Source organism: Rattus norvegicus, chromosome 3 (genome assembly GCF_021556685.1).
Source record: "Rattus norvegicus strain SHRSP/BbbUtx chromosome 3, alternate assembly SHRSP_T2T, whole genome shotgun sequence".
In the NCBI taxonomy this organism is placed as follows: Eukaryota; Metazoa; Chordata; class Mammalia; order Rodentia; family Muridae; genus Rattus; species Rattus norvegicus.
In genome coordinates this window covers 107,059,482-107,087,479 of record NC_141536.1, presented here as the reverse complement: position 1 = coordinate 107,087,479, position 27,998 = coordinate 107,059,482, and the positions used below count along the sequence as shown (strand labels likewise).

The 27,998-nt window shown below is 43.6% G+C and overlaps 2 protein-coding genes across 10 annotated transcripts; one reads left to right on the top strand and one right to left on the bottom strand.

Moving 5' to 3' along the window:
* Positions 1-19: 19 nt before the first annotated feature.
* Positions 20-22,263, bottom strand: Haus2 (HAUS augmin like complex subunit 2). 5 transcript variants are annotated; one of them, XM_087646246.1, is made up of 7 exons: positions 22,116-22,225; positions 17,680-17,772; positions 17,182-17,251; positions 16,244-16,376; positions 14,368-14,476; positions 9,143-12,059; positions 20-3,217 (listed from the first exon to the last, which is right to left on the bottom strand). In XM_087646246.1, the coding sequence occupies exons 1-6, from the start codon at positions 22,206-22,208 to the stop codon at positions 11,853-11,855; spliced, it is 705 nt and encodes a 234-aa protein (XP_087502372.1). In that variant the 5' UTR covers positions 22,209-22,225; the 3' UTR covers positions 20-3,217; positions 9,143-11,852.
* On the top strand, positions 22,153-27,997 carry Lrrc57 (leucine rich repeat containing 57). 5 transcript variants are annotated; one of them, XM_087652002.1, is made up of 6 exons: positions 22,153-22,328; positions 22,636-22,741; positions 22,848-22,986; positions 23,612-23,880; positions 26,137-26,322; positions 26,995-27,997. In XM_087652002.1, the coding sequence occupies exons 1-6, from the start codon at positions 22,276-22,278 to the stop codon at positions 27,034-27,036; spliced, it is 795 nt and encodes a 264-aa protein (XP_087508128.1). In that variant the 5' UTR covers positions 22,153-22,275; the 3' UTR covers positions 27,037-27,997.
* The last annotated feature ends 1 nt before the right edge of the window (position 27,998 follows it).

The following is a 27,998-nucleotide window of genomic DNA, read 5'->3' as shown; positions in this document are numbered from 1 at the left end:
CGGACAGCAAGTCAAGAAGTCTGATCAAGCTGACAATTTTTAATTTTTCTCAGGCTGAAGATATACTGGTAGAAGCAAAATGTGGGGAGGGGTTGGGTGACCACAAAGAATGGGCCTGGCTTGATAACCAGGATATTGGCCAGGTAAATCGGCCAAGCGGGGGAACAGCAGGGTGGGTTGCTTAGTGACCTGACCGTCAGTGCCTGACCACCAGTACTCAGTGATCTGACACCTAGATTTATGCTATCTATTGAATTTATGTAGAGCTGCAGGTGCTGCTTTGATCTAACCTAAGGCTATTGTTTTTTGTTCTATCATAAGGCTAAAATATAATTGCTTTTTAACCTGAAGAATATTGCTTATTATTCCAGCATAAGGCTAGAACACAATTGCTTTTTAACTTGAAGGCTGCTTTCACCATCTCAAGGCTGCTCCCAACATCTCCCCCTTTTTCTTTACTTAGAAGGACCATGGTGGTAACAATTTTTCTTTTTTCTTTCTTTTTGTTAAGGTAGGGATAGAGGCCTGACTTCTGGTATTTTTGGCTGGTGTTAACTCTCACGTATGTTGTCTGGATACAGAGGCCCATGAGGCGAACAACACTTAGCTCAGGCAAGGGAAGGCACAAGCAGGCAGGGTGGTCTCGGGCAGGACTTTAAGCCATGAGAGAGCCCCTCGGGAACTGCGCCTGTCTTAGGTTGGAGCAAACCATTCTTAGGTCTCTAGGCCCGTCATTGGATAAGGCAGCAGCTTATGGCGGCCCTCCTGTCTTAGGCCTCAAATGGTCAGAGAATGTTGCTCTCTTACCCGTCATTGACTGTCCAGTTCAGCTCACAGGGGGAGGTGGTTGATAGCAAGGCACATACCTCGATCATTCATCTCATGGTGATGACAATGGACCTGCATATGCCTAGCTTGAGTGGTTTCGGGTTGTTGCTTACATGCCATGAGCGTGTTGAAAATCACGGGTCCCCGTAACCACAGACAAAGTATTAATTAGGGATCTTATAAAGAGCATCAAAAGAGCCAGGCTTGTCTCTCAGGGGGCCCAGGAGCTTTGTATAAAGGCATCCCCTTGTAGTGTCTCATCTCGCCTCCCTTAGCAAAGGTAGAAGGAACTTTGTCACCAAGAGGGTGGAGGGCCTGGGACACCTCCCCTTATTAGGTCCTGGGGCAGAAATGCCCTTTCTTAGGTTGGGTGGAGATGGGAGTGGTAAGTGTCTGAGGTGGGATAATATTTTTGTCTTGTGTTTGTTGATCCTCTATAGCCAACCTATGATAATGAATCTGTATAGGTTTAGCCATTAAATCATCTATTTGTCGCTTTATAAAGCCTATAAGTCTACTGAGAGCCCAAGGGCCTAATGAAATAAGCAAAATTAATCCTACCAGTGGTCCTAAAATGGAGGGCAGTAAGGTGGTAAGCCATGGGGAGGTTGAAAACCAGTTCTGATACCAGCTTTCATCTTTTTTTCTCTCTTTCTTTCTCTTTTTTAAGCCTTCTCTAACCTTTTTCATACTCTCTTTTACCATGCCTGTTTTGTCTACATAGAAGCAACACTCTTCTTTGAGTGCTGCACAGAGTCCTCCTTATTGTAAAAAGAGCAGATCAAGTCCTCTGCGATTCTGAAGGACCACTTCTGCGAGGGAAGACAGAGAGTCAGACAGGTCGTCAACCCCTTGCTGGAGTCTTTGGACGTCAGCATCGATGGTAGCGCTGAGTTCTTGGTACCTGGATTTAGAGAATGAGTGAAGAGATACCTGTTCCTGCTCCCACGGCACCAAGGCCAAGGAGTACTGATTTGGTGATGGCAGAAATAGGTTCTCGTCGCTGACGGACCAAGGTGGGGGATAGGTCAGAAGACTGATCCCAGAGATGAAAAAATTCCTCTGAACGATAATAAATTAATCGAGGAACTAATTGTACAAGAATACAAAAATCTGACTTCATGGGGGAAAAGGCCTCAGTTGAAAGGCAGGGAGTAAGGCCATCGAGGCAAACCCACCAGGCATCATTAGGGGGCAACAGGTATTGACTGTTTTTATCAGGGGCAAGGGTGAGATTACAAAGGTGGGCATACTGTAAGGGGGGAGTTATAAGGGTAACACAAAGGCCCAATCCAGAGACCTGGGAGAGGGACAAACCATTCCATTCTCCAGGTTGCCAGCGGCAATGTCTAGAATCATTGGTGGGAAAAAACGTGCCAGGAATAGCAATTCCCTCATAAAAGGGTGGCTGAGAGTGATAACATAGCCAGCAATTATCCATAAGATCGGGGGAAGTAGCATTAAGCGTAAGAAAGGTTTGATTTATTAGGGTAAGGACGAGGTTCTGGGGAGAAGAAACTAACAATGTGGGAACATGACTAGCAGAGGTAGGGGACTGTGGTTCTGAAGGAGATTGGAGTGGAGGTACTAAAATGGGATTAGGCCCAATTGGTATTGGCTTGGAAGCATGGACAGGTTCTTTGAGAAGTTTTATGGTGAAAGTGAGACCTGTGTCTGACCCAACCTGATATAGACGGAGGCCCCATGAGAAGCCATGTGCCCAATCCTTGCCCTTTGTGTGATTGGTAAATTTAATATCTAGGGGAAGACACCAACCTCGGGTGGATGGTTCACTGTTCTTACAGAGGGGGTTGCGATGGAGATAGTTAGAGGGGGGAGAAAAATTTCTAGATACTGTGATGTAATCCCAGGAAGAAGTTGGTTTCCAATAAGTTGTTCCAGTAGTCTCACATCCCCAGGAGGCACAATAGTGATCTGACTCGCCACCACACTTATTGTGGAATGTACGACCTCTGTGATATCCAGGGCATACGTAAAAGTCAGTGGCCTGAAGCAAGGTGCATCTGATTGCATTATCGCAGCCAGGCTGGGCAGATCTGTGGGTCGAAATGAACAAATTGTGGGTTTGATGGCTCTGAGGCATGTTATCCTCTGGGGCTATTTGTAACTCAAGCTGATGTTCAAGGCCCCAAGGGGCCCCGGCCCCGAGGGCTAATTTACAGAGGTCTGGGTGGAGTGAAGTAGGCCACCAGATAGCAGTAGAGATTTGTGAAATTGACCAAGCCACATCTTGTCTTTCTGTAAGAACTATCCAGGTGTAGTTCCAAGGCATATGTCTATTGTTAGAGTACTTGGGCTGTTGGCGACGAGGGATGGAGATCACCTCTGTCAGTAGCAGGATCAAAAGGATCTTTTTCCGGAGCAGCATCTGGAAGAGAAAAGGGATAAGTCTCAGGAGGAGATGACAGCTCCATTCTGGACATTGGTGGGTTAACAGTTCTTATGAGTCTTTCTGGCAACCACCTTGGGCCAGCATTCTCTTTGTCATATATACAAGCAGATCCTCGTCCCCAAATGAGGATGGGGTCCGGTCCTTTCCAGTGTCCCGTGAGGGGATCTTTCCATCGTACTAACGCATGGGAATCTTGTGACTTAAGAGTGCCACAAACGGTCAGCAGCTGACCTGCCCTCAATATCAAGAGATAGGAAATTAAGTACGAAAAGGGCATGATTGAGCCTATTTCGAGGTGTCAGAGGAGAATAAGCATCTGTGACTGTTGTTAGACGTTGAGGCATGTTCTTTAAGGTTTGATGGGCCCGTTCTACTATGCCCTGGCCCTGAGGATTATATGGAATACCTGTAATATGTTTAATACCAAACTGGGCACAAAATTGTTGAAATTTAGCCCCCGTGTATCCAGGACCATTGTCAGTTTTGATAATCTGTGGCTTTCCCATAGTAGCCATACACTGTAAAGTGTGGGTGATCACATCATGCGACGCTTCTCCTGAAAGGGGGGACGCATGAATGAACCCACTATAAGTGTCTATGGTGGGGGCTGGGGATTTAGCTCAGTGGTAGAGCGCTTACCTAGGAAGCGCAAGGCCCTGGGTTCGGTCCCCAGCTCCGGAAAAAAAAAAAAGATTTAAAAAAAAAAAAAGTGTCTATGGTGACATGAAGGTATTTTAGCCTTCCGAAGGAGGGAAGGTGGGTGACATCCATTTGCCATCGTTCGTTGGGGACCAGTCCCCGGGGGGTTGACTCCTAAGTGGGGAACTGGCGATAATGTGGCGCATCCTCCACAGGACTTAACTATTTCTCTTGCTTGATCTCTGGAGATCTTAAACATCTGACGCAAGGTGGAGGCATTTAGATGGTGTAGTGCATGAGCCCGCCTTGCCTGATCTATGGGGTCTATAAGGGCAGGGAAAGTAGCACGAGTGGCCTCATCAGCCAAGGTGTTCCCTTTTGACAGAGGGCCACCTAGACCAGAGTGGGCCCTTAAGTGTCCCACGAAAAATGGCTCTGTTCTCTTAATAATAAGGGATTGAATTTCTACAAACAACTTGGAAGCAGTAGAAGCAGGCTTAATATATGGGACCGTTTCTAATACTGGAATAGAGTGAGCCACATAGGCACTATCAGTATATAGATTAAATGGGGTTGTTGCTAATTTTTTAAAGACCTGAAGTACGGCAAACAACTCAACAAGCTGGGCAGAGGAGTATGGGGACTGTATTGTGGTGACTTGTTCCTGTATAACATAGGCAGCTTTGCCAGTTGAGGAGCCATCTGTAAATACCAAGGCATCTTCATGCAACGGGGTCTTGGAGGTAACTTTAGGAAAGGTCAAGGAATGTATTTTTATGAATTGTATAAGGGGGTCATTTGGGTAATGATTATCTATAATTCCTGCAAAGGAGGCGCAAGCTATGGCCCAATCGTCATTAGACTGAAATAGCCAATCAACTTGCTCTGAAGTATAGGGAACAATAATAATGTCAGGATCTTTTCCAAAATATTGTCTAGACATTTTTCTTCCTTTTCTAATTAAGGCAGCAGATAGGGAGTAATAGGTGGCCAAAACCTTGTTTGGATTGGAGGGAAGATATACCCAAAATAGAGGGCGTCCTTTTTCTTTTGGAGCCCGGGGTTGTTGCCAAAAGACTCCCACTGGGGTATGTGTAGTAGCACAGACAATAAAATATAGGGGGGAAGCATAATGTATCTGGAATGAGACCTGAGAGGAGATAGCCTGACCTATCTGTTGTAGTGCCAAGGTGGCCTGGGGTGTGAGGACTCGGGGGGACAAGGGATGAGAGTCTCCTGAAAGAAGTTCATTAAGAGGGACTAAAGCCTCGGGGGGAATCTTTAAATAGGGGCGGATAAATTGAAGGTTTCCAAGTAATTGTTGAAAATCATGTAGAGTTTTAAGGGATGAAAGCTGGAGTTCAACTTTGGGGGTACGGATCTGTTCAAACTCGAGTTCATATCCCAGATAGAAATATGGGTCTCGTACTTGAATCTTTTCAGGGGCAATTTTAAGCCCCCGGGAGCTAAGGGCCTCTTGGAGTTGTTGGAAGCATGAAAAGGCCTGTTGCTTATCAGGACCACCCAATAATATATCATCCATGTAATGAAGAAGATAAATTTGAGGCCAAGCTCTCCTGATGGGCTGGATTACCTGGGCTACGTATTTTTGAGCCAGGGTAGGGCTGTTGGCCATGCCCTGAGGAAGGACACGCCAATGAAAGCGGTCCATAGGACCCTGGAAATTAACTTGGGGAATGCTGAATGTAAAATGGTGACAATCTTCTGGGTGAAGAGGTATGGTAAAGAAGCAATCCTTTAAATCGATAATAATTTTAAAAAGCTCAGCAGGAATGGCAGCAGGGGAAGGAAGACCAGGTTGTAGTGCTCCCATGGGTACCATAACTTTATTTACTGCGCGAAGATCCTGTAAGAGCCTCCATTTGCCAGATTTTTTCTTAATGACAAAAATTGGGGTATTCTAGGGGGAAGAGGATGGCTCAATGTGGCCAGCTGCTAACTGTTCCTACACTAACTGTCTAGCAGCTATCAGTTTTTCTTGAGTTAGCGGCCACTGATCAACCCAGACAGGGACATTATCTCTCCAAGAGATCTTCTCTGCATGAGAGACAATTTCTGTATGAGCCTGGGGGGCAGGCATGACTGTGGCCGCTAAGGAAAATGTGAAGGCAGAGATCCCAAACCTCTTCGATCTAGCTTCTGTGTCATAACCAATGGTTCTTTAATGCCCTGTGCCTGTTTTCCCAATCCTTGTCCAGGTAGAAATCCCTGAGCCAACATCTGTTTTGTAACTGCCTCGTTGGGGCTACACATGATAACATTCATCTGGGAAAGGATGTCTCTCCCCCAGAGGTTAATTGGCAAGTCAGGTATTACATAGGGAATCACAGTTCCTGAATTTCCTTCTGGATCTGTCCATCTAATAGTCTGAGCACTGACTCGTGGATTTTTAGAGTGTCCAATTCCTTGTAAGTGAGTGGCTGAATCAGTTAATGGCCAGGCAGCAGGCCAAAACCTGTCAGAAATAACTGTGGCGTCAGCTCCTGAGTCTAAAAGTCCTTGGAAAGTTTTTCCATTCAGACTCAAAGTAAGCATAGGCCGAGAAGCAGATATCTTCTGGACCCAAAACACCTCAGATATTCCTTGTTCTCCCGGGGCTCTGGCATCTTTATGATGTGGATTTCTGACTGGCAGCTTAGGGAGTAACAATAACTGTGTAATGGCTTGTTGTGTAGGTATAAGTATCGGGCCACTTGTGGCACTGGCCAGGACCCGTATTTCTCCTTGGTGGTCGGGGTCTATAACCCCAGGTGTGATCTGGAGTCCTTTCAGGGAGAGGGAAGCTCTACCCAAAATCAAGCCAAGAGTATTTAGGGGTAAGGGGCCATAAACGCCCGTGGATATGGCCTGGATACCTTCCTCAGGTGTTAGTATTGTACTGGCGGAGGCACAGAGGTCCAGTCCTGAGCTGTTCTTTGTGGCTCGCCAGAGATGGGCAATTGATTGGGTGAGGGGTGGGATTGATTGGGTGAAGTGTGGCTGGCTTGCTGAGGGACAAACCCTATTGCCCCGGGGCCTGTCCTGAAGGAGGGGGCCGGAGGCTGCCCCCGTGGGAAGTTTCCCGAGGCAGAGGGCGGCCTTGGCTGTCAGTTTTGGATCGGCATTCGTTAGCCCAATGTCGACCTCTAGAGCAGCGGGGGCACAATGTAGTAGGTGGAGCCCTCATTGGGGAAGCATTCCCTTGTCCCTCAGCTGGGGGTCTTTTATATTGACGAGGGTGGGGGCATTCTCGCATGAAATGACCAACTTGTTTGCAGTTAAAGCAGGTTTTTTGAGAATTAAAGCCTGCCTTTTGAAGAGCAGCTCCAATAGCTAAACCGATAGCATGGCTTGTTCCTGCCCCTGCGCAGAGGCGAACATACTCTACCAAAGGCTTTGACCGGTGGTGTTTGAGAATATCCTGGCAAGTGGAATTAGCATTTTCAAATGCTAGCTGTTTAATAAAGGGATTTTCAGGCTCTTGAACACCAAACAAGCGCTCTGCTGTCTCGGTCAAACGGCTGACAAAAGAATTGTATGGTTCGTCAGTTCCCTGGAGTACCTTAGTGAGCGTGGAGGAGAAACCAGACTTGGGAGGCAACCTTTTTCAGGCTGCCAGGCATGCCTGACGAATTTGAGCCAAAAGACCAGGAGAAAATTGCATTTGAGACTCTAAAGTATTAAAGGGTGGCTCACCAAGAATCTTTTTTTTTTTTGGTTCTTTTTTTTTTTTTTTTTTTTTTTTTTCGGAGCTGGGGACCGAACCCAGGGCCTTGCGCTTCCTAGGTAAGCGCTCTACCACTGAGCTAAATCCCCAGCCCCACCAAGAATCTTTTTTGCTGTCCATGACCTGGTATCAGGACGTACACGATTTTTTGTTTCAATTTCTTTTGCGGCTTCAGCCATTTCAGATTTCCAAAGCACAAAGTCGCCGCCTGAAAGCGCGGCTCGGGCAAGCTGCGAAAACTCGTTTGGTGTGAGCCATCCTTCAGTAGAGGATTCTAAAAGTGCCAGTGTAAAGGGGGCCACAGGGCCATAATTTGATACCGCTGTTTTGAGCTTTTCTAATATTTTAAAATAGGGGCTGATAATGATAGCGTGGAGGACCCGGTGCAGCCCGAGCTGCGCGGGACCCAGAGCCAGCAGCCGTATCTCCTGGCTCCTGTGAGTCGGGGTGAAGTTCTGTCTCCTCCTCAGAATCACCATCTGTAACTCGATCCTCCTCCTCCTCCAGGGTTCCTGGGGTGGAGGGGTCTCTAGGGACTTTTGCCCCGCTCCTCAGGGAGAGGGGAAAAGCTAAAACTTTATGTTTCTTGTTTGGAGTTTTACCCTGGCCTGTAGCCTTAAGCTGGGGACTCTGTAAGGGTGTCAGCTCTGTCAATTTTGTCTCTAAATCGCGAAGAGCTATAAGCAATTGTACCTGCTCTTTTCTAGTCTCTACCATGTGTCTCAAGGATGTCACATCGTTGGTCAGCTGGCGACAAGCATCTGAGACAGGGGGTGAATCAAGGACTGCATCTAGGAGGCCATAAGGCGGAGGGGGAAAAGATAAGGGAGAGCGAGTACCAACTCTGGTACCATCTGTGGCCAGTGCTATAGTGGCTGTTTTTGACTCAAAACGAGCAGCTCCTGCCTCTATTTTAACCTCCTGCTCAGGAGAAGAAACACCACCTTTGCCTAAATCTTGAAGAGAAGGATAAAGTTGTCTATTAGGTTGGCATTCTGGTGTATTGGGTGGAGCATTGGACATAATCTTTTCAGCGGAGAAAGGTCTAGCAGGGATAGGATCAAAGGCACTCTCCATATCAATAATGACCGATGGGGGGGAAGGCGACGACTTAATGCCAGAGGCCGACTCCTCTCCCAGTACGGGGTCAACAGGTAAGGGGAGGGGAGCAAGCTCCCTCAGTGAGCTTTCCTTCAGTGAACACTCTCCTTCCTTGACTAAATGCTGAAGATCTGGCCATTCAGAGGTGGTTCTAAGGATATCATTAATAAGAGACCAATAACTGAAGGCAGTGATTGGAATTTTCGTAGGACCAAGAACCTCATAATAATCTTTAAAACAATCTCCAACTCTGAGCCACCTTTTTTGATCAATTGTCCCTTCCCGGGGAAACCAGGGACATATATCTTCTACCAAATCTAAAAATTTTATTAAATCTTTCTTTTTAACCCTAATTCCTCGCGTCTTGAGTGACTGCTTCAGTCCTGTCACAAATAGTGACTGCTTTGAAAATGCTTGTCCCATCACTTACTAACCTTAAGATCTGCGCCGCACTATGAACTCCTCCCGGACTGTCTCACGGCGGGTGTTCCGTGGCGTCCTAGCGATCCAAAGTCACTCTCTGGTGCTTCAGAAAAGGGCGGACAGGCCTGTCCTTACTGATGAGCGGCGTTCTCTCCTCTGTGACCCCCAGGGGGTCCCTGTTCGGGCGCCAGTTGCCCCGACCCGCAGGGCAGTCGACCAGGGTCTGGGGTACACTTAGGAGAGAATGGGGGACAAGAGACGCAAAGAACGGACAGCAAGTCAAGAAATCTGATCAAGCTGACAATTTTTAATTTTTCTCAGGCTGAAGATATACTGGTAGAAGCAAAATGTGGGGAGGGGTTGGGTGACCACAAAGAATGGGCCTGGCTTGATAACCAGGATATTGGCCAGGTAAATCGGCCAAGCGGGGGAACAGCAGGGTGGGTTGCTTAGTGACCTGACCGTCAGTGCCTGACCACCAGTACTCAGTGATCTGACACCTAGATTTATGCTATCTATTGAATTTATGTAGAGCTGCAGGTGCTGCTTTGATCTAACCTAAGGCTATTGTTTTTTGTTCTATCATAAGGCTAAAATATAATTGCTTTTTAACCTGAAGAATATTGCTTATTATTCCAGCATAAGGCTAGAACACAATTGTTTTTTAACTTGAAGGCTGCTTTCACCATCTCAAGGCTGCTCCCAACATCTCTCCATCCCAGGTAACTGTCTTCTATAAGCCAACTTGCTCTACTTATTGATCACACTAATATAAAATTAGCTTTCCTCTTTATGTTGGAATTTAGGCTTAACTTACCTTAAGCTTTTATGAGTCAGATAGCTGGAAGGCTTCTATGTTGTATGTGTTAAGCTAATAGTATTTTTTTTTCTGTTACTTGGGATTCATATTGGAGCCACATTTAATTAAAATTAGTTTACTTTTACAGCTTGAATCATTAATGGAAATAAAAAATTACAAAACCACAAAGAGTATTGACAATGGGGGTTGGGGATTTAGCTCAGTGGTAGTGCGCTTGCCTAGGAAGCGCAAGGCCCTGGGTTCGGTCCCCAGCTCCGAAAAAAAGAACCAAAAAAAAAAAAAAAAAAAAAAAGAGTATTGACAATGACAAAGTAATGAGTATATTTACACATAAATACACAAGAATTCCTACAAGGAAAATTAATAATTCTACTGACTTGTCTAGGTGATGTTCAAAATCTCAATACCACTTGTGTATGGCATATTCGTAAAAGCTGTAGACTTTAAAAACAATAACCTGTTGTTTTAACAGGGCCCTTTGGGGGTAAAGATCCTGCTTCCCTAGGAACATCTCCTTTACTATCCACCAAGTGAAGTCTTGTATTAAGATCTGATGAGCAGGTTTGCTGAATGCCCACAGTGCAGAATGCTACAGTAAGGAAATCCTGATGTATACACGTGAAAGGAAACCAGATCCCAGTTTAAACATAAGGCAGACGTACTTACAGTACTGATATAAATGAGAAGTTCTTGGGATAACTGTTACAATCTCTATTTATTATACTAGTCTCCATCTTAAGAAAATCCTAAGTGAGTAAAATATCAGTGTTTTCCTTTACAGACCTCTAACCTTTAGCCACATGTCTGTGATTCCAGCACTCGGGAGGCTAAGGCAAGGAAAATCATGTGTTTGAGACCAGCCTGGGCTACATAGTGAGTCCAAGTTCTGCCTTGGCTACATATAGCACCAAAAAATTCTAAATTTTTACAAGACTCTGTTTCTTCTTTGTTGATCCTAAGTCCACCAGCACACATCCTCCACCAGCGTTTATTTCCAAGCAGTCCTAAGGATACAACCAGGTTCAGTGAGTGAACTGCCTAGAGGAGTTACAAGACTTAGTGTCATCACATTCACAGCTGTGACTTAGTACAACTCAACTGCTACACTTAAATGCTCTCTATCACCAAAACGGTTAGGGATGAGGTGCTCTGCAATTCTGCCAGGGACCAGAAGCAAAGGTACTTTCTACTCGGTGTGTACCAACATCCTAGACTCTCAGAAGAAAAGAAAGCATCCCCCACAAACTACACTGTACAGCCTGATCACTGAGCCCTGCTCCTCCTCCTATTACCTATGGTTCTAGGTGGGCCAGCCAAGGAACCACTACTTCATGAAGTCTTCAAAGAGGAACAGGCCTGGTGAGTAGCTATTCAGTTACAGATTCTGGAATATTCCAATCCAGAAATGTTTTTAAAAGACACAATGCAGAATCATAATACAAAACCTTCTGCCTGAAGAATGTTCAATTCACTTATAATCATATGTATAGTTGATCATTTTTAAGCTTCACTGAAGAGAGTGAAAACATAGATAAAGGTCAGTTTGATCCTAATGAACCTAAAATTCTGGTGCTCCAATGTGCTCACTCGCTCTCTATTACTTTCATTTGTCTATTTTTGTGTGTATAGCACATACATACGATGACACATGTGTAGACATCATAGGCTTGAGAATCTGTGGGAATCAGTGATCCCCTTCTGATATGTGGATCCCAGGGATTGAATCAGGCTGTGAGGCTTGAAGCAGGAGCTTTTCCCCACTGAGATATCTTTCTGGCTCTGCTATTCCAATACTAAGAAGGCTTCAGTGCTGCTAGCAACAAAGCCTATCAATATGCCTGTCATAACAATCTAGACAGGGACTTCTGATTACATGTAATTGACTGAACGTAAAGATGGCATCACTTGGTATCAGAGGTCTCAGTGTGAGCCTTAGAAAGAAAAGGTAAAGGAGGCACTATGTCAAGTTCATGAAGATGATTTTCTTCAGTCAGCATTCTGGGGATGTACAAGGAAATTTCCTTTTGTAGATCTCGCCACTTGAGTATATTCTCTGCCAGTTCTTCTGTCTTGTTCACCAAAATATCCATCTTGGCTAAAGCTTTGCTCTGTAACGTTTGAAATAAAGAAAAATAGAAAAAAACCTGTTATTGATTACCAGAAATAAATACTTCAAAAATTAGCATCTGGTCTTTTTCTAGTCCTTTACTGCAAAAATTCCTTAAAACTGTGGTTTGGGATGAGACAGGGAGAAAGATGAAGGTGGGCTAGGGATGGCGATGCAGAATTCCTTTTAGACATCAAAAAGACTGTAGATAGGAGTGAATACAAGGGCCAAGAGAAACATCCCTTTAAGAGTCTGGAACTAGGGGTTGGGGATTTAGCTCAGTGGTAGAGCGCTTGCCTAGGAAGCGCAAGGCCCTGGGTTTGGTCCCCCGTTTTGAAAAAAAGAACCAAAAAAAAAAAAAAAAGAGTCTGGAACTACAGAAAAGTGTATGGGATGGAAATGTCAGTGTAGGACTTGGTAGTGTGTAAATGGGATTAAAAACCTTGCCACTAAAACAAACAAATAACAAAAAGTAAAAACAACTGTATCTCCACCCCCAACCCAACCTTACATATGTTCTGTCTGAGTTCTCTTCTCTACCATCAGTTTGAACTCTATGCAAATAAACCCAGCTTTCTCACTGCTCTTTCTCACTGATCTGGAATTTGTGGTATCCTCCTACCTCATCATCCCCCACAGGCATGTGTGTGACACCAAATTTGTCTTAAACTGATTCTAAAGGTGTTGGGTGATTGAAATCTGCAATTCTGAAATTTTCTTTTCTTCTGGTGCTGGGACGGAGCAAAGGCCTTTCACATACTAGGTAAACACTATAGAGAGTGGACCCTTGACCCTGAAAGCCCGTGTCTCTAGCATTCTCCAGATGGTAATGATCCCTCTGTCCTTACTCTGAGTGGTAGGGCTCAATCTAGTCTAGCCAATACTTGCTCCATGAGTAAAGGATAGTTTTGACCAATCCACTCCTCTGTATTTTCCTTAAAAACTAAAAATGGACTGGAAAGACAGCTTATCTGCAAACGCACACTTGTTGCTCTTCTAGAGGACCTAGGTTTGATTCCCAGCAACCACATAGCAGCTTGCAATTAACTCCAGTCCTTGGGGACTTGATAGCCTTTTCTGGCCTCTGAGAGCACCAGACACATACAGCACACAGACATACATGCAGGCAAGACATTCACCCACATACAAAAAATTAAAACAAAAATGAAAAACAAGGGTCTGGAGACATGATTCAAAGGTTAAAAGTGTTTCCTGTTCTTCAGAAGGACCCAAGTTTGGTACCCAGCAGATGGCTCACAACTGCCTGTAATTCCAGCCCTAAGAAATCAGACACGTCAGGCACCTGTGCCCTCTCTCTCTCCCCCACCCCCTCTCTCCTCCCTCTCTCTCCCTCTCTCTCTCTCTCTCTCTCTCTCTCTCTCTCTCTCCCCTTCCCCCTTCCCCTCCTCCTTCCCTCTCAACCTCTCTGCAATGGGAGTATACACACACACACACACACACACACACACACACACACACACACACATTTTAAAATTAAAAAAAAAGTAAAAATCACAACCTCCATTACCAACAAAAAAATGGAACGGCTCCCCAGTATTCAGGGAGTAAAGTCTAAAGTCCTTAATCTACTGGAAGGCTGAATCAGGAGCATTTTTGTGAGTTCAAAGCCCGCCTGAGCCATATAGTATATGTAAGGTCATCCTATTCTATAGAGAACCTGCCTAAATAAATAAATTTCTTTTTAAATTTTGGTTTTTAGAGACAGGGTTTCTCTGTGTAACAGCTCTGGCTGCTACAATTATTAACAATTATAGGTGCCGAACACCATGCCTGGTTAAGAAAAGGTTTGTTTTTCTTTTATGTTTCATGATTTAATAATGACTAACTCAAAATGAAATAGCCAAGTAAAGAAAGACAAACACAGTCAGTCTTGTCTTGTATGTATATTCTATATCTGAGTGGTCTATGTGACCATGTGCTCTCAAAGTAAAAGGGAGACAGTGAGCAGAGAGGAAGGGACATTGAGGGCTGAGGGAGAGGGCGAAAGAGTATCAGTATATGTGCTAGGCAAACACAAGCAGGCACTATCTGGAGGAAGCGAGAGGGCCAGGGAGCTGGATGGAGGAGATGAGAGAGGATAGTCACAGGAGAACCCACTAAAGCAAAGGTTAATCACACATCCATGAGAGCATCATGAGAATCATTGCTTTGTTTTGTACTGAAGGAGCCTGAGGCTAGCCTGAGCTATGTGAGACTATCTAAAACAAAACTAAGACCAAAAAGGTAAAAGGTAATACAGCTGAGATCCTAGTATAAGAACGGAGAGCAGCTGTATTAGTGGTACTCACCATTTTCTTTAGGTTTGCATCTAAATGAGGGATATTTCTAATTATTTCAAGATTCGTTTCCATTTTCTCAATGAAAGTCACAGCCAATTCCAGCATATGTACCATATATCTAAAAGAGAGTGTTACAATTTGAATGTAAATTTATCCCACAGGCCTGTGTTTGAACTCTGGTCTCTATTGGGTGATGCTATTTGGGATCTTATTGGAGTTTTGGGGCACTGGTACTAGTTCATACAAGTAGATCACTAGGGACAAACCTTAAAGGTTTTCTCCAATTCCTAATCCATTACGATGTGAACAAGCCATGCTGCAAGTTCTTGCCACCACAGATGAAGTTTCCCCAGCCACAATGCCTTCCCTACCATGTTGGATGTATTTCCTCTAATCTGTGAGCCAAATCAAACCTCTCTAACTAAGTGACTTCTGTTAGGTATTCTGGGACAAAAAGTAATACAGGGAGAAAAGCAGTAACTTTTCTTCTTTAGTTGTTTTGTTTCTTTTTCTTTAATTAGGACTGTTAATTTGAAATAAGCAAATCTTATGAGTATCATTAACCTTTTAATGGAATTATCAGCCGTAAAAAAAGTTCTTCCCTTTTACTTAGGGCAAAACTTAGGTTGTCATCAAAACAGAAAAATAGAATAAGCTAGTCATCATGGTATTCACCTTTAACCCCAGCAATTGAGAGGCAGAGGCAGGTGGATCTCTGTGAATCCAAGGCCAGCCCAATCTACAGACTAGTCTACAGCTAGGGGTACACAGAGAAACATTACCTCAAAAGACCCAAAAGAGATATATATACCCAAAAGAGTGTGTGTGAAAGACACATATTCCTGATAACTAAAATCTAACTCAATTGTGGCATGTCGTTAACAGCATTTGGGAGGCGGAGGCAGGAGGATCTCTGTGACTTTGAGATTAGCCTGGTCTACAGAAGGAGTTTTAGGCTAGCCAGCAATACATATTGAGCTCTATCTCAAAAAGAAAAAAAGAAAAAAAGAAAAAAGAAAAAGGAGAAGGAGGGAGGAGGGAGGAAGAGAGGAAGAAGAGGATGACAACTGACAACCTTCAATGGCTGGTAAGAACAATCTCACATAAAGCGACTTCCCCCAACAAAATCTCATATTGGTTCAGATAACTGAAAAGTCCCCAGGGATAAATACTACATTGAAAAGTATCACATAATTTTTCTGAATCTGCATTGGTAAAATCTTGAGTCATTACTCAGCTCATCTTTTCGCTGTTGTTCTTTTCTCTGTTCTTAAGTCAGGTGCCTGAGACTGAGATATATTATCTGTAGAGGTAAGTACAAAGTTCAACATCCAACTTTTTCATCCTTAACTACATAGCAAGTTTGAGGCAGGCCTATATAAGACCCTGTTTCAAAACAAAAATAAAAAAGCTTCCAGGTTTTGTAGTCCTCTGATCCTCAGCCTCTCTATCTTTTTGAGAAAGGGTCTTGAAATGTAGCCCTGACTGGCTGTACTGAAACTGGCAACTAGCTCTGTAGACCAGGTTGGCTTCAAACTCACAGAGATCCACCCTCTGCCACCCCAGTGCTGGGATTAAAGGTATGTACCACCACAGCTAGCTTCAGTTTTTATTTTCTTATGGCTTTTGTTCTCTTGAGACAGGGTTTCTCTGTGCAGTCCTGGTTGTCCTGGAACTCACTCTGCAAAGCCCTTTCTTCCTACCAGTTATAGTTATTTAAAAACAAAGGACACTTTCCTGTTTAATGCAGCAACATTAGTAATGTTAATAAATACAATCAATAATACATTGCTTTGTGACTTATGCTAAAACATAACTGCCAGTTTAAACAAAAGCTACCTTAAAAAGACATGCCTAATTCTCCATTTCCGCTTCTTGGTCTAACCTGTGATAAACAGCTTCCATTGGCAAGTTCTCCTGGCACATGGGTCTCAGCAGTCTTTGCCTGATGGTGTGCTTCTCTTTTAGCACTGCTTCCAGATGATTATTCATGCTTTGCAGAACATCATATTTCTCAACTACATAAACCAGAGATGGCGACCACAATGAGCAACAGGAAAGGTATGTCTTAGAACTGTTAAAAATGTCTTCCTTGAGGACTGAAGAGATGGCTTAGTGGTTAAGTCCACTTATTTCCTTCCAGAGGACCTCCCCACCCCTGCCCAGGGGATGGCACTATTAGAAGATGTGACCTTGTTAGAGTAGGTGTGTCACTGTAGGCATGGACTTTAAGATCCTAATCCTAGCTGCCTGGAAGCCTTCATTATGAAGATGTAGAATTCTCAGCTCCTCCTGCAGCATGCGTGCCTTGATGCCACCATATTCCCGTCTTGATGATAATGGACTGAACCTCCAAACCTGTAAGCCAGCCCCAATTAAAATGTCCTTTATAAGACTTGCCTTGGGCTGGAGAGATGGCTCAGTGGCTGACTGCTCTTCCAGAGGTCCTGAGTTCAATTCCCAGCATCTACATGGTGGCTCACAACCATCTGTAATGGGATCAGATGCCCTCTTCTGGTGTGTCTGAAGACAGGGACAGTGTACTCATATACATAAAGTGTATGTATACGGCTTCCACTAGTCATGTCAACGGTTTCCACTAGTCATGTCAACTGGACTGCTTCATGGTTAGCTAAAGCTACATAGTGAGACCCTGCCTAAAAAATAAAACAAAACCCCTCAAGACATACGTGTTAAGGCATGTCTATGGGGCAATACCTGGGAAAGATTATGGCATTAGAATTCTGTTGCCTGGTGTTAATATGCTGGTATAATTCAAGAGCAAGCTGAAATCCTAGTGATTATTCTCTTAGGCAAACTTACCCAAATAGGTAGGATGAATAAGATCTGCTGTATCCTTTTCTAGCTTCAGAAGTTCAATTTCCAGATTGTTCTACATGAAGACAAAAAGTGAACTTTAGCTCACTCAGAAAGCATCCCGACGTTAGAAGCTTAAAACACTGATAACATGGACAAGCTACAGAAACATGGTACAAGACATAAATATATTCCTTAAATGGGAAGGAGGGATGGTTTATATGAAACCAGGACAATCATTGGAGCTTTTCATCTTGGTATCTTAACTTCCTGTTCTACAATTAACTAATAGAGCAAGCCCTATTAGCCATGCACTAGGCATTGTCTTAATTGCAAAGCACTATTATTCAAACCAATTAAGAAGTGTTTTGTTTGTCTTAGTTTAAAGATGGGCATCAAAAACCCAAGGCCTCTCACATGCTAAGCATCCACATTTTCTCTAAAATACACCCCAGCATACTATACACCTTTAAATGGAATAGAACTGAAAAGTTCATAATTTACCTGGTAGATTTCAGCTTGAAGATCTGAGATCTGCTGTAATCTGGAAAAGTTCACAAAGCAAGGAGCCGTGTTCTTAGATATATCTAACATCTCCTATTGGTAAATGAACAGGGAAAGCATAGTATGTTATCAAAATGTTAGCACATTAGAGTAACATACACAAGGGATTAAAGAAAATATTATGTCCTGCACCTAACACAAAGAACATATTAAAACAATAGAATGCATATCATCTGTTTTTATTTGATTTTGATAAGGCCTCATGTAGCCCAAGCTAGCCTTGAGCTTGATATATTGCCAAGGATGTCCTTTAAATTCTAATCTCCATATCTTCATACCTCTATTTCCTAAGTGTACAGCATAAAACTGTGTGTGTGTGTGTGTGTGTGTGTGTACGCAAAAGACAGACACACACAGATCAAGAGACCAAGAAGGAGGAGGGGAAATTGAGAGTGTGTTTTGCATATATGTGTGCTGAGATTAAAGGGGTGTCCTACTACTGCCCAGCTGGATTAAATTTTTTTTTTTAACCTTTTAAAGATTTGTTTATTTTATGCATGTGAGTACACTGTTGCTTTCTTCAGACAAACCAGAAGGGGGCATCAGATCCCATTACAGATGGTTGTGAGTCACCATGTGGTTGCCTGGAATTGAACTCAGGACCTCTGGAAGAGCAGTCAGTGCTCTTAACCTGAGCCATCTTTCCAGATCCTGGATTAAATTTTTGATAATCAAAGTGTCACTCTCCATGATCCATCTGTCCTCTGAACTGGCCAGGCAGGATAGTTCAATGGGAATGTGTTGGGAACAACCACCCCTGCATCTTTCAGGTCCTTGATTTTGGTGCTCATTTCTGCAGTTCCTCCTAGGATGTAATACTGTCTTTGATTCACTATTTTTCTTGGTAGGGGCAATACCAATGTCCTTCCTTTGGCCTTTCAATATAATAGCCCTCGCTCCACAGGTCAGGAAACTAATATGGGGATCCTGCCAGCTTCTAAGTATATCGATCCCAAATATACACTCTGGGACTGGGGAAATGACTACAGGATCAGTTCAGGAACTCACTGGACCTAACAGTGAGTTGGACTTCAGCCAAAGCTCCATTAATCACCTAACCATTTAATTCTGGGCCATGCTTCCTTAGAGTTAAGAGTCTGTGAGTCAGTGACCATCATGACATCGAGCAAGCTGCAGGCAGAGATAGCATGGGAGCAGAAGCTGTGAGCTTACATGCTGAGAGACGAGCATGAGGCAGAGATAGCATGGGAGCAGAAGCTGTGAGCTTACATGCTGAGAGACGAGCATGAGGCAGAAAGAGCTAACGGGAAATGGTATGGGTTTTTGAAACCTCAAAGCCCACACTCAATGACAAATGCCCTCAACCAAGACCACATTTCCTAATATTTCCCAAACAGGTGAAATCCTTCTACCAAATGGGTACTAGGTATTCAAATATAAAGGCCATTATCATTCAAATCACCACCACCAATATGATTAGAATCAGATACTATCAAAAGGAACATGGACACTAGAAGAAAAGAATGTTTAACCTAATCTATCATATCAACCAAAGTAGAGAAACAGAACTGGAAAGATGGCTCAGCATTAAGAGCATTTGTTGTTCTTGCAGAGAACCCAGGTTTAATTACCAGCAACCACTCTGTGGTTCACTCCAGTTCCAAGGGACCCAGTGCTTTCTTCTGACCTCCATGGGTACCAGGCATAGTACACATACATACATGCAGGCAAAACATTCATACATAAAATATTCAAATAAAGATATCTATATGTAAACAACATATAGTGCTCAGGCTCTTTAGAGCTCAGGCTGTAACCTGGGGCCCCTGTAGTGGCCTGTTTTCAATCTTGACGCTGTATCTCTCTATATTCTGTGTTATTCCTTCCCTCAGAATAAATTTATTTTCCATTCTTTAGACAAGAGGCCAAGAACCTAAATATTTCTAGCCCAGACCCTGACACACTGGTAATATACAGACTAGACGGGGTTAGACTGACTAGCTAGCTCCTCCTATCTCTGGCTCCTAGCTCTAGGACATTTACCTTCACATTCTGCTTTTACCTGGGTGTGAGGGATCTAAATTCAGCCCTTTGTGATTATTTGATAGGCGATTTATTGATTAAATCACCTCCTGAGTCCCAGTACCTGTTTTATATGGTGCTTTGGATCAAACCAAGGGCTTTGTGTGTGCTAGGCAAGCACTCTATCAACTGAGCTATATCCTCAACCCATTTACTTTTTTCATTTAAGGGTTTAGCAGGGCATGATTGTACATGTCTTCAATCCCAGCACTCAGAAGGCAGAGGCAGGTGGATCTCTGAGTTCAAAGCTTGATCTATAGAGTGAGTTCCAGAACAGCCAGGACTACACACAACCATCTGTAATGGGATCCAATGCCCTCTTCTGGTGTGTCTGAAGACAGCAACAATGTACTCACATAAAATAAATAAATAATCTTAAAAAAAAAAAAACCTAAAAAACAAGAAACTGGCTAATGTGGAAGATAACCATAAAACCACCACTGTACAGTGCCTGAGGTTATCTACCTTTCTATAGTTCAGAAACTTGTATTCTCTGTCAACACTTTCAAGAAGGACATTGAGTCTCAAATGTGTTACTTATGAAATAATCCAGTAGTTTTATGACAAGAGAATGGCACGATGCAAGGTGAGAATACTCTGCAATGTGGTAGAAAGAAAACAGAGAGGAGTGAGAAAGGATTAACTGAAGAGTACTGTGCCAGCTCCTGGGAAACCAATTAGCCAGGGCCAATTCACACACTCAAAGTAATGCTGGGTCTTAAACAAAGTCCAAAATCTTTCACAGCACAATGCTATCACATTCACCCTTATTATTTTAGCACTATTTATTTAGAGACTGAGTCTTGCTATGTGGCCCTAGATGGTCTGTAACTCACTAGCCCTGGGATTACAGCTGTGTACCACCCTGTCTGGCTGTTAACTCATTTTAAAAGATGATAGAGCAAAAGGGAGAGAGTTATAGGATCTAATTCTGCCAGCTTGCTGAGTGATACTGATTTCTTAGTCTCTTTAGGTGCTTCTTATTTGTTTAATGGAGACATGGTCTCCTCCCTCTATCCTAGGCTAGCCTTGAACTCTGAGCAATCTTTCTGCTTCCAGCTCCCAAGTGTTCCCAAGTCTTGTGTCACCACATCTGGCTATTTAGGTTTCTTAAACACTTTAGGACATGTGTGAAGTCTCTATTACCTCTTTCAGACATTAAAACCAAAAAACAATGAAACCAAGGGGCTGGAGAGATGGCTCAGTGGTTGAAAGCACTGATTTGCTCTTCCAGAGGGTCTGGGTTTAATTCCCAGCAACCACAAAGCAGCTCACAACGGTCTGTAACTCCCATTCCAGTGGACCTGACACCTTTACACAGATATACAAGCAGGCAAAACATCAATGTACATAAAATAAAAATAAACAATTAAAAAATCTTCCATTACTAGCACTGCTAATTTCTACAGACGAATTAACTAACTTTCCTCAACTTCCTTTTTGTATCAGTTTCCTTCCTTCAATCATAATGTGCTTGATTTCTCACTCCCTCATTCCTTTCAGTTATTCCTTCAGATATTCGATTTCTCCCTTCTGTCTACCTGCTTGTCAAAACAGTCACTTCTTGGGCTACTCTTTATTCTTGTCTCAAAATCTTCACAGTGCAAGGGCATACCCAGACACACAGAGACAAACACACACTTTTAATAGATGCTGTCCTAAAGAGTCTCCGCTAGAGTTCTTCTGTACACAGGGCCCCAGATATATTTTAATAATTCCCATTAACAGGCGTTGTTGGAAATGTTTTTAAAGATACCTGCCACTATTTCTTTCTCACTGTCCCCACTCTACAATTTAGAGCGGTGGTTCTCAACTGAGTGACTCTCAACTCTTGGTGGGGGTCAAACAACCCTTTAACAGACACGGGTCGCCTAAAGACCACCGGGAAACACAGATGTTTACATTAATATTCCTAACAGTTGCAAGATCACAGTTATGAAGCAGCAACCAACGGAAATGATATTATGGTTGGGGGTCATCACAACATGAACTGTATTAAAGGATCGTATCCTTAGGAAGGTTGAGAAACACTCTTCTAGAGGAAGTAGTATCACTGAAAAGAAAAAAAAAAAGCGGAATGCTGGTCCATCTCCGACAAACCGGCCTGGGATAACCTGCAGGCACTCAAAACAGAGTGCTCGGAACACCAGCACTCTGTCCCTCACACTCGAAGAGCCCACGGGAGTATGGTCACGGCTGCAGTCTCCAAGGGACGCTACTAAGTACTCAACACAATCCTCAACTGGCTCACTCACGCCCGGGTAACCAGGACCACCACCTCACAGCTGAATTCTGTCGCCACCTTGATGACGCCGTCGCCGCCCCCCACGTACCTCAGTGACTATCCCTGAAGCCACCAAGTGGTTCAGCAGTAACCCAGCTGCACTCGGCGCGGACGCTGGGTCCCACGGGTTGGCGGCAGCCATGGCTCCAACGCACCTCTGGAACTGGCGCGAGGAGTGAGGGGCACACAACGAACGTGCGCGCGGTTTGATGATGTCACAGGGCGTTCCTACCCGGGCGGAAGCCCTGGGAGCGCGTCTCAGGCGAGCGCGGGTCCCGGGTGTTCCCTGGTGGAGTCTTCTCTGCACTGAGCGGTAGGAGGCGAGTCTTGAGCTCCCTGTTCCGGCAGCAGCTATCGGAGGCTCCCTGGCCCTTAACTCAGGTGCCAACGCAACAGGATCTTGTGGTAGCACTATCTGCTCGCTTGCTTTCCCCTTGTTACTCTTGGGCTGGCCCCTGGGAAGTAGGGATAGGCAGAAGGTGACAACTGGGACAGGAGACCTAAACGAGAGGTTTAGCGATGGCTGTATGTCTAGACTGGGCGGTGACAGCTATGCTTCTTTCCTGCAGGGAACTGAGCCGTGGTGCTAGGATGGGAAACAGTGCCCTCCGTGCTCATGTGGAAACAGCGCAGAAAACTGGTGTCTTTCAGCTTAAAGACCGTGGTCTGACCGAGGTGAGACCTGAGGGGACCGGACCTAGAAACTAAAAGGGAGAGGGATGGCGGGGTGGCGAAGTCTATTGGTGCAGGATTTTTCCACACTGTGAGCTCCTTTCTCCAGTTCCCCTCAGAGTTGCAGAAGCTGACAAGCAATCTTAGGACCATCGATTTGTCCAACAACAAGATCGACAGCCTACCACCTCTGATAATAGGAAAGTTCACTCTGCTAAAGAGTCTCTCTCTCAACAACAACAAACTGAGTATGGATTTTGTGCCTGGGCAGCTTTGGCTAGTAATCGGCAGTTTTACTGAAGGGTGTTTTCCCTGTTAGATGATTTTTGTTATGAAATCAGTTTAGGGGATGCAGAATGTTAGAGTATTGAAGCTTTTATCTCTTGTAATTAAATCTAAAAGCCTCCTTGGGTAGTGTAATCATTATTACTAGGTTAATTTGGACTAGGAAGACCTTTGGGAATCGATGTAAACACGATGTAAACAGTTATCTAATTTGGGTGGCAGGGTGGAATGAATCTTTTAACCTTCCCCAGATTGTTTTTAGAATACACTTAAGCCCCTTTACAAAAAGAATCCATTATATACGTACACACTTTTCTGCATTTTGATGGCTTCTTAAGTCCCAAACACCGTTTGTAAAAGGTGAAACCTAGACATGACATGTGAGGATTCTATGTAAGAAGTCAGGCCTGTAACCCCAGCCACTCAGAGGCTGAAGCAGAAAGATAATTCCAAGGCTACCCTAGACAACTTAGTGAGACCCTGTCTCAAAATTAGAAACAAAACCAAGATGGGGCAGTTACCATGCTGTCTTTTTATAAATTTCATTAGTTCTAACATTTAGTTTTTTTCTTTAATTTTCTTCACCAGCTGTTCTACCTGATGAATTATGCAATCTGAAAAAACTAGAGACACTAAGTCTCAACAACAATCACCTGAGAGAGCTACCGTCTTCCTTCGGGCAGCTGTCGGCTCTGAAGACCCTGAGCCTCTCTGGGAATCAGCTGGGAGCATTACCACCCCAGCTTTGTAGCTTGAGGCATCTGGATGTAGTAGATCTCTCCAAAAACCAGATTCGGAGTATACCTGACACAGTCGGGGAGCTGCAGGCCATCGAACTCAATCTCAACCAGAACCAGGTCTATACTTTGTTTGCATTTATGGTCTTCTGGTAACTTCCTGTTCCTTAAATGATAATCATGGAGTTAGGTATCCGAAGCTAAAAGATATATAAGGTGAACGTACTCCAATGCCCATGTCATGGGTTGACAGTGGTTGTGTAATGAATGGTGTTGAAGGTGTCTTGAGGAAGGTAGGAGAGTAACAGGGTAAGATAACTACAAAAAAAAAAAAAAAAAAACTATTGAAAGTTTTACAAATATCCAGTTTCTTTTCACACCAGTTGGTAAGGAGGCACATAGGGATGACACAGTGTAGGGATGAGAACTATACACGTAGAATCTGAGTCAGACATCAGACACTGACGAACGATCCCTGAGTGACAGTTGTTCATTCTGAAGCTGGGTTATTGCGGGACCACTTTATACCTGAAATGTGTTCTGAAGCTCGTGGTTAACATTAGTATGGAGAAGTGCTCTGCTTTAGATATGAGGCGCAGTGATAAAAGAAACATTTGGGGTTAGGTAGCCTTGAGATTTTAGCATTTATGCTTCACCATGCACTTTGTGTCTGTTTATTAGTCCTATAGGCATGTTATGACTGTGATAGATTGCAATCAGCAGAATATTCGACCTTGGAGGTAGGTTTGTCTTTTCCCTGAGATTTCTGGGAAAAGAACTGTCATGGGTATTAGTTGACTTACTCCACATTCCCTGCTGCCAGACCGTGGAGTTTCTCAGACTGTACTTGGATAACCTGGGGGCTTATGCTTACCTTAGTGTTTGAGTCGGCAATTGAGAAGTCTAAGAATCTGCATTTTCGGTAAGTTCCTAAGTGATGGTTTGAGATGCCAGGTAGCCAGAATTGTGACCTGGCTGGCACTCTAGAAGAGCTGAGTGGTACAGAAATTGTGTATCATGTACCAGACCCTCGTTCATCCTGCTGCATGGGAAGGGAAAGACATGGAGCATCTAATGGGCAAAGTAGTAGATTGGTCAAAGACACAGTGTGTTTGGAGTTGACCTGGAGGACCTACACAATGCTACTAAATGGACATGCTGAGTTCAGATGACTCATCCAGATGTTTTAGTGACAACTGTAGATACAAAGCTGTATTTGAGATCAGGTCATAAGTGAAATGGCTTTAAGAATGATTGCTTTCGCTCTTGCTCCCTCTTACTCTTCCCTTCTTCCCCCTTTGTCCCCTTTCCCCCTCTCCTCCCTTGTCTCCACATGCTCATGGTCGGCACCTATCTACTCCTCTCCTCTCTCTGTCCTACTACCCTCTTAACTCCTCTCCCTATGCTCTGAATAAACTCTATTCTGTACTATTAAAAAAGGATTGTTTTGGGGCTGGGGATTTAGCTCAGTGGTAGAGCGCTTACCTAGGAAGCGCAAGGCCCTGGGTTCGGTCCCCAGCTCCGAAAAAAAGAACCAAAAAAAAAAAAAAAAAAAAAAAGGATTGTTTTCTAGAAGGGTGAGTGTTAAATAGGAAGCATTAGGGATTAATTTCTGCTTGGATAGAATTCTAAAGAAATAAAAAGGGTGGTGGTGGTGGTGCATGCCTTTCATCCCAGCACTCGAAGGCGGAGGCAAACGTGGTTTACAGAGCAAGTTCAAGGACAGCCAGAGAAACCCTGTCTCAAAAAACAAAAAAGAAAGAGAAAACAGACAAAAAAAAAAATTATGCCCCCCTCCAAAAAATTTTAGGAGAAATTCAAGAGGAAAAGTCAAAATTATGCACGAGGTTCTCTCAAGAAATGGATGGGTAGGGGTTGGGGATTTAGCTCAGTGGTAGAGCGCTTGCCTAGCAAGCACAAGGCCCTGAGTTCGGTCCCCAGCTCTGAAAAAAAGAAAAAAAATAAATAAAAAAGAAAAAGAAATGGATGGGTAGTCAGTCAGATGCAGCAGTGAGGGAAACAGGGGACCCTGGCTTCAGCAACAGAGCAGTGGTAGGTCGAGATGTTCATGTGGTTGTTTCTGAGTGACAGCTTACTGGCAAACTTTTTTCCTTAAACTTATGTGATTCTCATTATTTCCTACAATATATGCATAGTGCTTTTATTATTAGTTTTTATTTCTGAAATGCTACTGGTAACCTTCAAATAATTTGAAAGTGGAGGAGTAACAGAAGGTATGTAACAGGCTTCTGTGTCGAGTAGGTAGTGAGAAAACGGAGGCGGTCAAAGAAAAACTAGGACACAGTCAAGATCTGTTTCAGTGTGGTAACATGGCCATTATGCTCTTTGTCCTCTTCCTGTTTTGTTGTCCAACAGATATCTCAGATCTCCGTGAGGATATCCTGCTGTCCTCGCCTCAAAGTCCTCCGGCTGGAAGAGAACTGTCTTGAGCTCAGCATGCTTCCACAGAGCATCCTCAGTGATTCCCAAATCTGCCTGCTTGCCGTGGAAGGCAATCTCTTTGAAATAAAGAAACTTCGAGAACTAGAGGGTTATGATAAGGTGTGTATCAGCATCTTCTGCATTTCTAGTGCCTGCTCCAGAGGAACAAGCCATGTCTACAGTTAGCATCTGACAGGGTCATGTTTGGAGATGGCTCTGACCCTTGGCCAGAACGTGTTGTGCCAAGTGACTTTCTCCACACACTGCTCACTGCACTACATCTTTTGATGTTTCCTAGCAAAAAGATGGCAAACACTTTAATAATTAAGATGACTAACACATTTTAATAATTAAGTAGATTGTGCCAGGTATGGCTGCAGCAGGGGTTTAATCCCAGCATTTGGGAGGCAGTGGCAGGCAGATCTCTGTGAGTCCAAGGCCAGCCCAGGGCTACACAGTGAGACTGTCTCAAAAAGAAGTAAATTTTGTATGAAATTAATCAATTCAAATTAGAAAGAAAAAAACCTAAGTTAAAAAGTATCCTTATGGGGGTTGTAGAGGTGCTCAGGAGCTAAGAGCACTTTCAGAGGACCAGGATTCAATCCCTAGCAGCCACATAGCAGCTCACATTTGTCTATTATAACTCCTGTTCCAGGAGATCCAACACCCTCACACAGACATGTATTCAGTCAAAACACCAAAGTACATAAAATAAAAATAAATTATTGAAAAAAGGTATTATATCTGTCTATACCAAAGTGCCATATATATATTTTTCTTTCATGTTTTTAGTACATGGAAAGGTTCACAGCCACCAAGAAGAAATTTGCATGATGTTCTCCAGGACAATGGGACACTGACTTGGAACTCTTTTGGAATCTGACTGAGTCAAAGGCTCCTGATGATGGATACGCTGCGGACATGCTGCAGATAACATTTTACTCAATGACTTTTTCCTCTTTAGGACTATGCCAGATAAGCTAAAGGAAAAGGATTTAGGAGTAGGAGACAGGAAGAACCCTTCATCTTCAGCCATGTAGGGCCGTGGCCAGTGCTGATCTTCAAACCATCATTAGTTGGGCTCTGAGGAGCAGTAAGTAGTTGCTGTTCATGCAGGCGACGACAGAGGGAGCCGTGCCGCAGCCTCAGACTGTTGAGTTGCAGACGGTCAGCTTTCATAAAGTCAGTCCCATCACCTCTGTGTTAACACTTCATATTTTTTATGAAATTCTAATTTGTGGGAAAACATGTATGACTAAGGGTGAATGCTTTTAGCAGTGTTTACACTTGGAGTTTGGGATGTACATACATATGTAGCTGTCTTAAAGAGATCTTTGTCAAGAGGAGCACCAACACAACAGCCACCAAGAATGTTCTCCAAGGCTGCAGTAGCAAATTTTTTTTACTATTGCAGGTGCCTTATTGGTAGAGGGCTCTGAAAGAGCTAAAACTATATGCAAAAATTATAAAAACTTTTTGTTTTTAGACAGGTTTTTGCTATGTAGCCCAGGCTGGCCTCACCCCACCTCAAACCTCTCCTTTCCCCCACATGCTGGGATTATAGGCATGCGCCACACAGCCTACTTGTAAGATTTTAAATTTTAGTAATCAAGATTTTCTTGAAGCTTTGTTAAAAATCATGTGCTATTCTGGTAACTCCTCCCCTTTTTGTATTTATAACTACTAATCAGATTACCTTCAAGAAAACCATTGCTACAATATTTTAAAATAACCTATGTTTATCATGGTTATTCTCTGAATGAGAGAATATTCTAAATAAAATATTTTTAGTGAAC

What these genes read in the sequence shown, in the direction of transcription:
- Haus2 (XM_087646246.1), bottom strand. Translation starts at nt 22,208, where the DNA reads ATGGCTGCCGCCAACCCGTGGGACCCAGCGTCCGCGCCGAGTGCAGCT. An exon ending in CTTCAGGGATAGTCACTGAG is followed by an intron (nt 17,773 to 22,115) that starts GTACGTGGGGGG and finishes ATTTACCAATAG; the next exon opens with GAGATGTTAGATATATCTAA. An exon ending in TATTCATCCTACCTATTTGG is followed by an intron (nt 16,377 to 17,181) that starts GTAAGTTTGCCT and finishes TGGTTTATGTAG; the next exon opens with TTGAGAAATATGATGTTCTG.
- Lrrc57 (XM_087652005.1), top strand. Translation starts at nt 22,276, where the DNA reads ATGATGTCACAGGGCGTTCCTACCCGGGCGGAAGCCCTGGGAGCGCGT. An exon ending in AGTCTTCTCTGCACTGAGCG is followed by an intron (nt 22,380 to 22,635) that starts GTAGGAGGCGAG and finishes TCTTTCCTGCAG; the next exon opens with GGAACTGAGCCGTGGTGCTA. An exon ending in TCAATCTCAACCAGAACCAG is followed by an intron (nt 23,881 to 26,136) that starts GTCTATACTTTG and finishes GTTGTCCAACAG; the next exon opens with ATATCTCAGATCTCCGTGAG.